The sequence below is a fragment of the Pipistrellus kuhlii genome, unplaced genomic scaffold (genome assembly GCF_014108245.1).
Source record: "Pipistrellus kuhlii isolate mPipKuh1 unplaced genomic scaffold, mPipKuh1.p scaffold_m20_p_89, whole genome shotgun sequence".
Taxonomy (NCBI): Eukaryota; Metazoa; Chordata; class Mammalia; order Chiroptera; family Vespertilionidae; genus Pipistrellus; species Pipistrellus kuhlii.
In genome coordinates, this window is record NW_023425594.1 from 551548 (window position 1) to 565106 (window position 13559).

Here is a 13559-nt window from a genome sequence, read left to right on the forward strand (position 1 = left end):
CTATTGACATATCTTGCTCACTCAAATTAAAAACCCCACCCAGTATAGTCTGGCCTGAGGCAGATCTGCTTCAGCCTGGTCCCCTTTCAGTAACAACTGGATGTACCTAGAGATCATTTCATGTGTGGCTTGACAAGACTGCCTCTTCTCCGCCTAGCCGGTTAGGCTCAGTGTGGATAGACCTTGGGCCTGCGGTCTGAAGGTTCCCAGGTTTGATTCTGGGGTTGCAGGCTTGATCTCAAGTAGGGGCAATGCAGGAAGCAGCCGATCAATGATTTTCTTTTTCTCATTATTGATGTTTCTCTCTCTCTCTCTTCCTCTTTCTTCCTCTCCGAAATCAAATATATATATATAATTTTTTTTTAAGAATGCCTTTTCTCAATTTTCTATTTATATTCAGGATTAGAGTTGCTCTAAAGCACATGTGTCAAACACAAGGCCGCGGGCCAAATCCGTCCCGCCAGGCCTTGCAATGTGGCCCGCACCGCGCTGTCATCACTGCACTCCGCTGCGTTTCCATCACAATGACAGTTTATGACTGTTCAGTAAACCATTCGGCCCGCGATTTAGGCTGGATTTTAGATTTTGGCCCCTTCTCTGATTGAGTTCGACACCCCTACTCTAAAGTGTAGTTAAACTTCAGTATTTCTGTATTCATATCAGATGGGATGATCTAGACCAGAAGTTGTAACTGGTAGTTCTCGAGGTCCGAAAGGTTGGGGGTCACTGATCTAAACAACGTGAAAAAGAAATATTGAAGTTCTTTACTAACATATTTTCTTCTGCTTTCAGATCTGATATTATTTGCTTTGTGTACTTAGTTTTTCTGAACTTGGGTGCATATTTCTTACTGCCATCTTGATTTTTGTTATATTCATGGGGTGAGTTGAGGCCAAGGGGATTTTTATCGGAATTTCTGCCACCATACTTTATAGTAGGGGTGTCGAACTCAATCAGAGAAGGGGCCAAAATCTAAAATCCAGCCTAAATCGCGGGCCGAATGGTTTACTGAACAGTCATAAACTGTCAATTGTGATGGAAACGCAGCGGAGTGCAGTGATGACAGCGTGGTGCGGGCCACATTGCAAGGCCTGGCGGGACGGATTTGGCCCGCGGGCCTTGTGTTTGACACATGTGCTTTATACGGTTCTCTGTGGTGTAAAGTGCAGTGTTGCAGCGGCTGCTGTGGATTCTAAGAGCAAAGTTTCCCAAGGTCCATCACAGAACAGGCCACTAGGGTCACACTAGTGCATGCTCTGCAAACAACGAGGGCATCTTCAACCCTTTCGTTTTGACCCTTGCCATTTCCATGTAGGTTTGCTCACTTAGTCAGCCTATCTTCCTACTCTGTTTACTGCTGTCCAATCTTGGTCCTTGCCTGATCCACATTGGATATACCCATACCTTGTATTGACCAGAACACCATCTGCTCTTTTCAGTTAATTTTTATTGGTTTCTGCCATTCTTTTGTTAAAAATATTTTTTATTGCTGAAACCGGTTTGGCTCAGTAGAGAGAGTGTTGGCCTGTGGATTGAAGAGTTCGGGTTCGATTCTGGTCAAAGGCATGTACCTTGGTTGTGGGCACATCCCCAGTAGGGGGTGTGCAAGAGGCAGCTGATGATTCTCTCTCATCAGTGTTTCTATCTCTCTGTCCCTCCCTTCCTCTCTGTAAAAAAATCATTAAAATATATTAAAGTATATATATATATATATATATATATATATATATTTTTTTTTTTTTTTTTTTTTCTTTATTGATTTCAGATAGAAAAAGAGAAAGAAGAGAGAGATAGAAGCATCAGTGATGAGAGAGAATCATTGATTGGCTGCCTCCTATAGGCCTCACATTGAGGATCGCTAGCACAACCCCAGCATGTCCCCGAACCAGGAATCAACCCATTACTTCCTGGTTCATAGCTCAGCATACAATGAACGACTGAGGCATGCTGGCTGGGCCACATTCACATTCTTGTACAAAGTCTCATGGAACTAGCGAGAAACGTCCTGTAGGAAGCCCTTTGCAGAGGAACAGGTAGTAGATCCTTCCTCATTTTGTATCATTCTAGACCATGTTACTCTCCTTGTGGATTCCTCCCCTCCCCCTATTTAGGGACCATTTAATGTATAAAAGCCATTTTCTCAGATTCTAAGACAAGTTTCTTGAACATCATTCCATAGAACCACACCTTGGTGTGATAGATGAACATTTATGATGAGATTTCCATTATTTTTTTTCTTTTTAAAATATCTTTTCATTTATTTCAGAGTGTAACGAAGAGGGAGAGAGAAAAACATCAAGGATGAGAGAGAATCATTGTTTGGCTGCTTCCTACGTGCACCTTATAGGGGGTTAAGCATGCAATCCAGGCATGTGCCTTGCCTGGGAGTCAAATCCTTTCCTGGTCCATAGGTGGAACCACTGCAGCCCGGCAAGGTTACCTTTTGCTGTAAGACCAACATGTAATTCACCAGCGTTTCCTTTTGTCCTAGGTTGCTGCTGTGGAAGTCGGGATTTGGAGGCACCCATTGAACAGAACGTTTCTATAAGAGTGTCCCAGGCAAAGAGGACCAAAGTAGCTTCATCTTCCCAGAAGAGCCATCCCTGTGAGGGTTGTGGTGCAGTCTTGAGGGACATTTTCCAGGTGATTGAGCAGCAGGGAACACAATATAGTACGAAACTGCTGAGGTGTGGGGCATGTGCAAAGTCATTTTATTTTAGTTCACAGTGTCACCAGCACCATGGGCAGCACATGAGAGCAAAGCGTTTGATACGAGGTGTGGACAGGGCCTCACTTGCGAAAAGCTGCACATTCAGTGTGTCCCAGAAGCTTTTTACCGATCAGAAGGTCAGAGACAGCATCCTTACTGTCTCAGGACAACTTCAGCACCAGACTTCTCATACCAGGGATAAATCAGGATCTGGGGTGACATCTCAAAACAAAAAAAGTTGCCATTGCAAGAAAGAATGTAAAAAAGCCATCGATACTGGAAAGCAGTGTGTTGTGGGCACTGAAAAGAAAAAATATTTTAAAGAAATCTCTGAAGTTAATTATCATCAGAAAGTTCACTCATTGGAAAAGCCCTATGAGTGCAGTGAGTGTGGAAAATGTTTTAAAGAACATTGGATTCTTATTCAACACTGTCGTGTTCATTCTGGAGAAAAGCCTTATGAGTGTGGTGAATGTGGAAAGTCCTTTAGCCAAAGTGCTGGCCTCAGTAGACACCAGAGAGTTCACACTGGAGAAAAGCCATATAAGTGTGGTGAATGTGGGAAATCCTTTAGCCAAAATTCCAGCCTCATTCACCACCAAAGGGCTCACACTGGAGAAAAGCCTTATGAGTGTGGTGAGTGTGGGAAAACCTTCACTCAGTGTTCCAGCCTCATTGAACACCAAAGGGTTCACACAGGAGAAAAACCTTTTGACTGCAGTGAATGTGGAAAATGTTTTACCAGAATAGCCTGCCTTCGTCGTCATCGGAGACTTCACTCTGCTGAAAGGCCTTATGCGTGTAATGAATGTGGAAAATCTTTTAAGAGGAAATCTCTGTTTTGTTATCATCAGAGATTACACACTGGAGAAAGTTTGTACAAGTGCAGTGAATGTGGGAAATCTTTTATCCATAGCTCTGGACTCCATTATCATCAGAGAGTTCACAATGGAGAAAGACCTTATAAGTGCACTGATTGTGGGAAATCTTTCATCAGGAACTGTGACCTTCACAACCACGAGAAACTTCATACTGGAGAACGGCCTTACGAGTGCAATGACTGTGGTAAATCTTTTTTCAGGAACAGTGACCTTTATAAACATCAGCGAGTTCATACTGGAGAAAAACCGTACAAGTGCAATGATTGCGGGAAATCTTTTACCCATAGCTCTGGACTCCATTATCATCAGAGAGTTCACAGTGGAAAAAGACCTTATGAGTGTACTGATTGTGGGAAATCTTTTATCAGGAATTGTCATGTTCATACTCATCAGAGTTCACACAAAAGAAAGGCTCTTTGAGTGCTATGAATGTGGATAAATTTAACAAAAATTCTAGCCTCAGGACAAATGAACATACATGCTAGAGGAAGTTTTTAGATGTGTAGGAACTGTAGTTTCTTTGTTCAGTGTTAACAACACTGAAGGAAACTCAGGCTTCAGTTATCTGACTTTCATAAATCCCATCCTCAAGAGTAGGGAGATTTTCCATAATGTTATGTGGGAAGCATATGTACTTTTTAAAAATATATATATTTTATTGATTGTTTTTCACAGAGAGGAAGGGAGAGGGATAGAGAGTTAGAAACATCCATGATAGAGAAACATCAATCAGCTGCCTCCTGCACACCCCTACTAGGGTTGTGACAGCAGCCAAGGTACATGCCCTTGACCTGAATTGAACCTGTGACCCTTCAGTCCACAGGCTGATGCTCTATCCACTGAGCCAAACCAGTTAGGGCTTGTACTTCTTTTATACTTGCCTGTCCAGAGCTTATAGTGCAGATTTGTGTCACTGAAAAGTTCTGTGACAGAATCCATCTCCCCTGAACCACCATTAAGCAAGTCTCCACAGTTTTCATCATTCACCATTTTTTTTTAATTTTTTTTTTTATCAGTCACCATCTTAAAGTCCTCAGGGAATCTGACTTTGTTCTCTTATTAGTTGGAGGAAATTCGGAATAACATGAGCCCTTGGAGATCTGCATTTTTTTAATATATATATTTTTATTGATTTTTTAAAAATATGTATTTTATTGATTTTTTACAGAGAGAAAGAGAGAGGAATAGAGAGTTAGAAACATCGATGAGAGAGAAACATCGATCAGTTGCCTTGTGCATACCCCCTACTGGGAATATGCCTGCAGCCAAGGTACATGCCCTTGACCAGAATCGAACCTGGGACCTTTTAGTCCGCAGGCTAACACTCTGTCCACTGAGCCAAACTGGTTAGAGTTTATTGATTTTTTACAGAAAGGAAGGGAGAAGGATAGAGAGCTAGAAACATCCATGAGAGAGAAACATCAATCAGTTGCCTCATGCACACCCCCTACCGGGGATGTGCCTACAGCCAATGTACATGCCCCTGACTGGAATCGAACCTGGGACCCTTCAGTTTGCAGGCCGACTCTAACCACTGAGCAAAACCGGTTTTGGCAGGTGATCTGCATTTCATTTGCTCTATTTGGGGCATGTACATGACCCATTATTGGCCCCAGAGAACATTCTTTGAGTTCAGCTCTATCTTCTAGATAAAAACTTTTATCAGAGACATCTTTTCCCTAGCTACCTCTGGTGAATATTTCCACCGCTGAAGTCACCATCAGAAGGCTGGTCGGTTACATATCCATTTGGTTTTGAAAATAAAAGCCTTTTTGTTTCAGTCCTTTTCATTTTGGATGTTTTCTTTGTGGCATAGATTATAAGCCTATCAGAGCTCTACAAGCATAAAGAAGTAAAGTTTTTTTTATCAGGGTTCAACCTTTCTCTGCCTATGAGGTACAGTACTTTGGAGAAATTAGCTCACCACTTTCCACAAAATTTGCATTGCTACTCACTTCCTTCTAACAGGGGTCTTCAAACTACGGCCCGCGGGCCACATGCGGCCCGCAGAGGAGTCTGATCCGGCCCGCCAGGTTTTTTGGGCAGTGAGCGCAGCTGAGGTGTTACAGTAGGAATTAGTAGTTCATATACTCCAGCTCTCTGAGGGACCGTGATCTGGCCCCCACTTTAAAAAGTTTGAGGACCCCTGTAAGAGTACTTGTGGGAAGCCTGAATGCTACTATGAGTTTTAGAAGACCCAGACAATCACTTTCAAAACAGCTGGGGTGACAACTTCACCTTCTTCTAGGATCAGCATGAATTTTGTTTTGCACACAGGGTATGCCATTACTTTTGTTTGTCTTCATATTCACCTGAGGATATTTTTTCTTTTTCTTTTTTCTTTCTTTTTTTTTTTTTTTTTTTAAATATATTTTATTGCCGAAAACGGTTTGGCTTAGTGGTAGAGCATCGGTCTGGGGACTAAAAGGTCCCAGGTTCGATTCCGGTCAAGGGCACATTGGTTGCGGGCACATCCCCAGTAGGGGGTGTGCAAGAGGCAGCTGGTTGATGTTTCTCTCTCATTGATGTTTCTAGCTCTCTATCCCTCTCTCCTCCTCTCTGTAAAAAATCAATAAAAATATATTTAAAAAAATATATATATATATTATTGATTTTGTACAGAGAGGAAGGGAGAGAGATAGAGGGTTAGAAACATCGATGAGAGTCATCCATCAGCTGCCTCTTGCACACCCCCTACTGGGGACATGCCCGCAACCAAGGTATATGCCCTTGACCTGAATTGAACCCGGGACCTTTCAGTCCCCAAGCCGACGCTCTATCCATTGAGCCAAACCGCTTGAGGCTTTCATTGATTTTTAGATAATGGAAGTGAAGGGAGGAGAGAGAAAGACAGAGAGACATCCAGGTGAGATAGAGACTCATCCATTCATTGCCTCTCCATGTGCCCCAACATGGTCCTGGAATTGAACCTGCAACCCAAGTATGTACAATTGATAGGGAATCTCACCCAAAAAAGTTGAAGCAAGGTCTGACACTCATGCCAATGCATTTGAAGGAAATTGCTCTTTTTTTAAGGTCTTAAATTGGGTCACGTGCCTTTTCATTTAATATTTTCATTTTGTATTCTTTCATTTTTATATTATTTATTCTTTTAATTGACTTCAGAGAGGAGATGGAAACATCAATAATGATAGATAATCATTGAATCGCTGTCTCCCCCACACCTCCATCTGCCCTTGACTGAAATTGATACATATATTTTGTTCTGAAGCGCAGATGCCATGTGGACTTACAATTGGCATCTGAGGGAAGGGGCGAGCACAGACTGTGGTGCTGAGCCCAGAACCAATCTCCAGGTCCTTGGGGTCAGAATGGAGTGTTTGCTGCAATTAACCAGAGCCAGCCCTGCCCTCCAGGGAGCAGCATCCCTTTACAGGGTGCCTCCAGGGGCAAAAGTCCTAGCAGCTATCCAGGGAGAACTCTGTGGCCTTTGGAGGGCTAGAAACTACATTACCCAGAAACACGCGCGCTGGGTTGAGCCAGTGGCAGAGTAGGGTAAAAGCATTTCCTCCAGTTGGGGCGGGACTTCCGGCATCGTCCTCCTCGCGGCCATATCGGCTGCTTGTCGGAGTCTGCCGCCTTGGAGTCGCCGGGAGGCATTGGGAGGCAGGAGGCGACACGGAGTCCCGATCCCCGCTGTCGCCACACGTGAGGGCGAGGCTCGGCGACCCCACGAGGGACCCGCCTCAGGGCGGGGCCGGGTTTCTCCTCGCCCTCCGCCCCGCCCGCAGGTCCGATGGCGGCGGCTGCGCGGAGGCGCCCGGCTGAGGTGAGCGCGTCCCCGCCTCCTCGCCCCGCCCCGCAGCCCGGGGTGCGGGCCCCCGTCCCCTCCTGCCGCCGGGCCCCGTGGCCCCCCTCAGGCGGGAAGCCGGTCATGGCGGCGGCGCGGCTGGTCGGGGCGGAAGCGGGCCCGCGCCCCGAGGGGAAGGGGATGCGGGCAGTCACGTGACCCCCGGCGGGCGGCCCCAGGCCCCGGGAGGAGGAGGACCGGGGGCTCCGCGGGCGGAGGAGGCGGGGGAGGAGGTGACAGCGGACACAGCTCCCCCTCCCCTCCCGATCGGGGTCCCCGGAATGTGGGGGCGCTGGGAGGGCGAGGGCGTTTCCGGGTCCCTGTGCCCGGCGGGGAGCCCCTCAGGCCCGGGGCGCGGGGAGGGAGGACGGGGAGGGGGCGGGGCCTCTGAGCTGCGGGAGCTCCCGGGGCGGATGGGGACGCGGGGCCAGCGGTGCGGAGAGGCCTGTCCAGCGGCGGCTCCCCGAGTGCGTGGCTGTGGGGGCGCCGCGGGGACGGGAGGGGCGGGGTGCGGTCTGCAGAAGGCTGTGCGCAGTGCGGGGACGTGGGAGTTAGGGTCCCGGGGCCGAGCATGGGGGTCTGCCAGGTGGAGCCTGAGCCCGGGCTGGGCGGTGCCCTGTCTCACTCCAGAGACCCCGAGGGGGATGCATGCCATGATGGGGGCCCTGCACGGCCGGGACCGAGCTGGGTTCCACCTCTGTGCCCTGCTGCCCGCTGTGGCTGAGGGCAGGCCCGCAGGCATGCAGGGACCCTGAGGATCGGAAGGGGGGTACCCCCTGGCTCCTGTGTCCCCTGTGGGGTTCCTCGGAGGGGAGCTTTGGAGGGGAGTGGGGGGTAGATGCCTGGGGAGAGGGGCTGCGGGTTCTCGGGCTCAGAATGGTCACGGTGTCCTCTGTCCCCGTTCTCACAGGCCGCGGTGACCTTGGAGGACGTGGCCGTGCGTTTCTCGCGGGAAGAATGGAGGCTGGTGGACGAGGCCCAGAGACGCCTGTACGTGCGTGTGATGCTGGAGAACTTTGCCCTCGTGTCCTCTCTGGGTAAGACTCACGGCCTCACCTGGGACTCGGGCTGGACTCTCCTCCCTCCCCCTCTCGGCTCTCTCAGTCCGCGGGCCTGGACCTCAGCGGGGCTGGGTGCGGGGTGGCTGCTGTGCTGCTGGGCCTGTGGGTTTGCACTGCCCTCTTCTCTCCCCTGCGCTCCCAGTGCTGAGCCCTTTGGGCAGGATTCAAGGTCAGCCAGTCGCATTGCATCGAGCTTCACGGATGCTCAGTGTCTGGGCTGATGTGTCCGGACCCATCCCCCTCCGTCTCCTGGTGTGGTCCCTTCCCGTCCCGGTCAGTCCTCCTGCCGCCTGTGCCGGGACTCGCAGGTGTGGTCTGGGTCGTGCTTATCTGAAGCCGGGCTCCTCTTCAAGGCTCTCCTGCGCAGCGTGTCCTGTTTAGATCTGTCTTCCTTTTCTGTTTCCCAGCCTGGTTGCAATACAGACTTGTGTGTGTTAAAGTGTACAGTGGGCCGAAACCGGTTTGTCTCAGTGGATAGAGCATCGGCCTGCGGACTGAAGGGTCCCAGGTTCGATTCCGGTCAAGGGCATGTACCTTGGTTGCGGGCACATCCCCAGTGGGGGGTTGTGCAGGAGGCAGCTGATCGATGCTTCTCTCTCATTGATGTTTTTCATTCTCTATCCCTCTCCTATCCTCTCTGTAAAAAATCAATGAAATATATATTTAAAAAAAATAATGTGTACAGTGGGCTGTGAACAATGAGACAGAGCGGAAAACCGGGAATATGGGCTTTATTCGAGGAGAAGGTACTGCCTACTGTCTCGCAGGGGAGAACAGTGGCCCATGCAGAGGGGAACATGCCTCTGAGGGGAGGAAGGGCTAGGGATGGGGCTCGTTGGTGGCTTAATGTGTGGTCCAGATAAGGTACATAGTCACTCAGGTACTTGGGAAAAGGGCTTAGGGTATTTGGCAGGTGCTGATTGGTGGTTCAGTGTATGGTCCATAGAAGGTGCTGGTTAGGTGCTCAGGAATGTCCAGGCCTCAGGTGCAGGTTAGGTTATACTCTGCCTCCTGCTGGGGGAAGGGAGTGTCTATCACCAAAGTAAAGGCCACAGTAAAGTTAATTAAACGTGTCTCTCCATATTAAGTTGCCTGGTATTTTTATGCTGTGAATGCTTAAGATCTACTCTCCATGCATTTCAATTACATGACATCACTAACTAGTCACCATGCTCTTAAGTCCGTCCTTAGAACTCACTTGTTCTTGTAAAGCAGTGGTTCTCAGCCTTCCTAATGCCACGACCCTTTAAAACAGCTTAAAATGTTGTGGGGACCCCCAACCATAAACTTATTTCGTCGCTGCTTCATAACTGTCATTTTTCTACTGTTATGAATCGAAATGTAAATATCTGATAATGCAGGATGTCTTAGGCAACCTCTGTGAAAGGGGGTTGAGAACACCATTGTAAAGGCATGTCTGTACTCTTTTTTGTTTTGTTTTGTTAATCCTCGCGTGAGGATATTTTTTCCATTGCTTTTCAGAGAAAGTAGACGGGTGGGAGGTGGGGAGAGAAACATCGATGTGACATCTTACCTAGACTGGTTGTCCCAAATATGCCCCCCATGATCCCTCTGTGCTAGGACTGACGCTCTAAACACTGAGCCACACCACCCAGGGCTGGCCATTTCTTAATTGGATTGTTTGTTGCTGTTCAGTTGTATGAACACCTTGCATATTTTAGCTCTCCCTTATGAGACAGCCTTTACACATGCTTTTCATTTCTCATGTCTGCTTTCTTTGCTTTGCAGATGCCTTTTCATTTGCTGTAGCTCAGCTCCTTCACCTTTGTCTTTGTTGTGTCTGCTGTTGGTGACATTTAAAAACCATTGCCAAAAACAATGCCAAGGAGTTTTAAATTTTCCTATGTCACATTGAAGTTTTTAATGCATTTCTTATTAATTTTTGTGAGTGGTATAAGGTAGGGGCCCAGTTTATTTATTGTAGGTGCATATCCAGTTTTCTCAACATTGTTTTTCACTTGTAGAGACAGAGAACAAGTGAGAGAGAGGAGTGGATGAGGGAGGAAAACATTCATTTGCTCTTCCTCTTATTTACACACTCATTGGTTGGTTCTTATATGTGCCCTGACCAGGGATTGAACCCACAACCTTTATTTATCTGGACAGTGCTCTAACCAACTGAGCTACCTGGCTAGGGTCCATCACTGTTCATTGAAGATACTATTCTCCCCCCCCCCCCCCCCCCATTTTGTGTTTTTGGTGTCCTTGTCAAAGAGTACTTGACCACATATGTGGGTTTCTTTCTGGGCTGTCTGTATTCTGTTCTTACACCAGTGTGTCTATGTTAGCTTTGACTAATTTGTTTTGTAATATGGTTTTAATCATGAAGTTTCATGTCTGTAACTCTACTGATCTTGTTTATCAAAATTGCTTGGACCGTTAGAAATCATTTGCTGTTTGAATTTTAGGATTTGTTTTCTATTTCTGGTAAAAATTCCACTGGATTTTGGTAGAGAACGCATGGAATCATGTTGCATTTGTTAGGAGAGATGTGTTAACATTAATAATTTTTTCAATCCAAGAACACAGGATGTGTTTTCATTAATTTGAATCTTCAGGTCTTTTCATCAGTTGTCTTATGGTTTTCAGAGTTCAGATCTTTCACCTTCTTTATTAAATTTGTTGCTAAATATTTTATTGTTTGTAATGGTTTTATGAATGAGATTGATTTCTAAATTTCTTATCCAGGTATTTTATTGTTAGTGTATTGATACACTAAGTTGTATGTGGATCTGGAATTCTGCAAAGTTATTGGGCTTGTTTATTTCTGCGGGAGGTGTTTTGCTGCAGTTTTTAGGATGTTCTTTATATGAGACTAGAGTCCCATCTTGTCCAGTGAGCCTCCCACCACTCCAGCAGGAGCGGGCTGGAGTCACAGCACTGCCACCGGGAGCCCTGCTGCTTCCAAGGGAGGCAGGAGTAAGCCACAGGCTCCTGTGGGGGCCTGGAGGGACCCGAACTGATTCTGAAGGAGGCGGGAGGCGGGGGTGTGGAGGGAACCTCTGGCACCACCTGCGGGTGGGGGGTGGAGCAGGCTGACCTATCTCCTGGTGACTAGTTGTGCACGCCCACCCACCATTGTGAATGTGACACCATAACAGATAATTTGCATATCACCGCTTTATTTTATAGATAAAGATATAGATAGATTGATAGACAGATAATATCATCTGCAAACACAGGCAGCTTTACTCCCTTAATATGTGTGTGGGTATTTTATTTCAGAGAGCAAGAGGGAAAGGAGAGAGAGAGAAATATCAATGATGAGAGAGAATCATTGTTCACTGCCTCCTGCATCCCCACCTAAGGGGGACTAAGCCTGTTAGCTGTGCATATGCTCTGACTGGGATTCAAACCGTGACCTTCTGGTTCCTAGATTGTCGCCCAACCATGAGTGACACTGGTCAGGCCATTTTAAATGTTTTTAAATCTTCATTTAAGGATATTTTCTCCATTGATTTGTAAAGACAGTGAAGGATGGCTGACATGTACACATAAGAAATTATTTGACATTGAAATGGGACTCAAAAGAACTGTTGGCCCAGAAAGGAACTCACTACAGACTGATTCATATGCCTCTCAGCATAACCATTATTGCTTGTTGCAATTTAGGTTCTTATAAGGGTATTTCTTGGATCACATGATCCCACACACCTAGAGGAAATAATGAACAACATAAACTGATGAACAAAAACAGACCCAGAGAAAGAGAAACAGTGATCAGACTCTCAAACCTCAGAGGGAAAGTAGGAGAGGGTGGGGGTAAGGGGAAGAGATCAACCAAAGGACTTGTGTGCATACATATGGGCCTGGCCAGTGTCCATGGACAACAGGGGGTTGGGGACATATGTAGGGAGGGATTTGGGATGGGAATGGGGGGATAAGGACAATTATGTGAGGCCATAATAAAATAAATTAATTTTAAAAATGAGGGGGAAAGACGGAGAAGGAGAGGAGGGGACAGAGAAACATTGATGTGAGAGAGACACGGTGACCTGGTTACCTCCTGCACTGGTGAGACATGAACCCACAAACTAGACTTGTAAGCTTGACCATGAGGTGAGCCTTTGACCCCTTCTTCCAGGGACAAGGCTCTAACACTAAACAGCATGGGCCAGGGTGATTTTTCTTAATTTTTATTTAAAAAAGAGAGAGGGGGCCAAAACCGGTTTGGCTCAGTGGACAGAGCGTTGGCCTATGGGCTGAAGGGTCCCAGGTTCAATTCCAGTCGAGAGCATGCACCTTGATTGCAGGCACATCTCCAATAGGGAGTGTGCAAGAGGCAGCTGATGGATGTTTCTCTCTCATCGATGTTTCTAACTCTCCCTCTCTCTTCCTCTCTGCAAAAAATCAATAAAATATATATTTTTTTTTAATTAGAGGAATGGAGAGAAAGTGAGATGATGAAATTTCAATTTATTGTTCCATTTATTTATGCATTCTTTTATTCCTCTTAAATGTGCCCTGACTATAGATCAAACCTACAATCTTGGATTATTAGCTGACACTCTAACCCACATGTGTCAAACACAAGGCCCGCGGGCCAAATCCGTCCCGCCAGGCCTTGCAATGTGGCCCGCACCGCGCTGTCATCACTGCACTCTGCTGCGTTTCCATCACAATGACAGTTTATGACTGTTCAGTAAACCATTCGGCCCGCGATTTAGGCTGGATTTTAGATTTTGGCCCCTTCTCTGATTGAGTTCAACACCCCTACTAACCAATTGAGCTTCCCGTCCCAGGCCTCTACATCTAATATTTTGTGAGGTTTTATGAAAGAATTCTGAATTATTTTAAATGTGTTTCTGCATCTATTGTGATGATCATAAGATTTCCCCCCCTCGTTCTGTTAATGTGGTAAAGCACATTTATTGATTTTGTTTATGATGAACCATTCTTGCACTCACGGGATAAATCCCATGTAATTACAATTTATGATTTTTTAAATATGCTGTTGAATTTGTTTGCTATTAATTTGTTGAGGGTTTGTTGTTCTTTTATATCTATATTTATTAGGAATGTTAGTCTGTTACAGTCTTTTCTTGTAATGTCATTATCTTTTAAAAATTCCATCT

General features: G+C 46.4%; 3 protein-coding genes across 14 annotated transcripts in view; 2 read left to right on the plus strand and 1 right to left on the minus strand.

Annotated features, from left to right (window-relative positions):
* Window positions 1–13559, plus strand: part of LOC118712380 (zinc finger protein 154) — a 280454-nt gene that overhangs the window by 259387 nt on the left and 7508 nt on the right. For 2 of the 7 annotated variants that reach the window (XM_045577317.1, XM_036426018.2), the window contains exon 3: window positions 2492–4021. The exons of 2 other annotated variants lie outside the window; for them this stretch is intronic. In XM_045577317.1, coding sequence (XP_045433273.1) covers window positions 2492–4011 — 1520 coding nt within the window. In that variant the 3' untranslated portion in view covers window positions 4012–4021. Of the gene's footprint in view, window positions 1–2491; window positions 4022–13559 lie in introns of those variants that run through there. 3 more of the 7 variants (XM_045577320.1, XM_045577318.1, XM_045577316.1) reach the window with 3 other exon arrangements.
* LOC118712381 (zinc finger protein 551) overlaps window positions 1–13559 on the minus strand; it is a 135813-nt gene that overhangs the window by 98455 nt on the left and 23799 nt on the right. The window lies entirely within an intron of this gene.
* Window positions 6878–8986, plus strand: LOC123651038 (zinc finger protein 586-like). Its single transcript, XM_045577367.1, has 3 exons — window positions 6878–7381; window positions 8313–8439; window positions 8606–8986. Exons 1-3 carry the CDS (start codon window positions 7349–7351, stop codon window positions 8842–8844), a joined length of 399 nt encoding a protein of 132 aa, XP_045433323.1. The 5' UTR covers window positions 6878–7348; the 3' UTR covers window positions 8845–8986.

What these genes read in the sequence shown, in the direction of transcription:
- LOC123651038 (XM_045577367.1), top strand. Translation starts at nt 7,349, where the DNA reads ATGGCGGCGGCTGCGCGGAGGCGCCCGGCTGAG. An exon ending in CGCGGAGGCGCCCGGCTGAG is followed by an intron (nt 7,382 to 8,312) that starts GTGAGCGCGTCC and finishes CCGTTCTCACAG; the next exon opens with GCCGCGGTGACCTTGGAGGA. An exon ending in TGCCCTCGTGTCCTCTCTGG is followed by an intron (nt 8,440 to 8,605) that starts GTAAGACTCACG and finishes CTGCGCTCCCAG; the next exon opens with TGCTGAGCCCTTTGGGCAGG.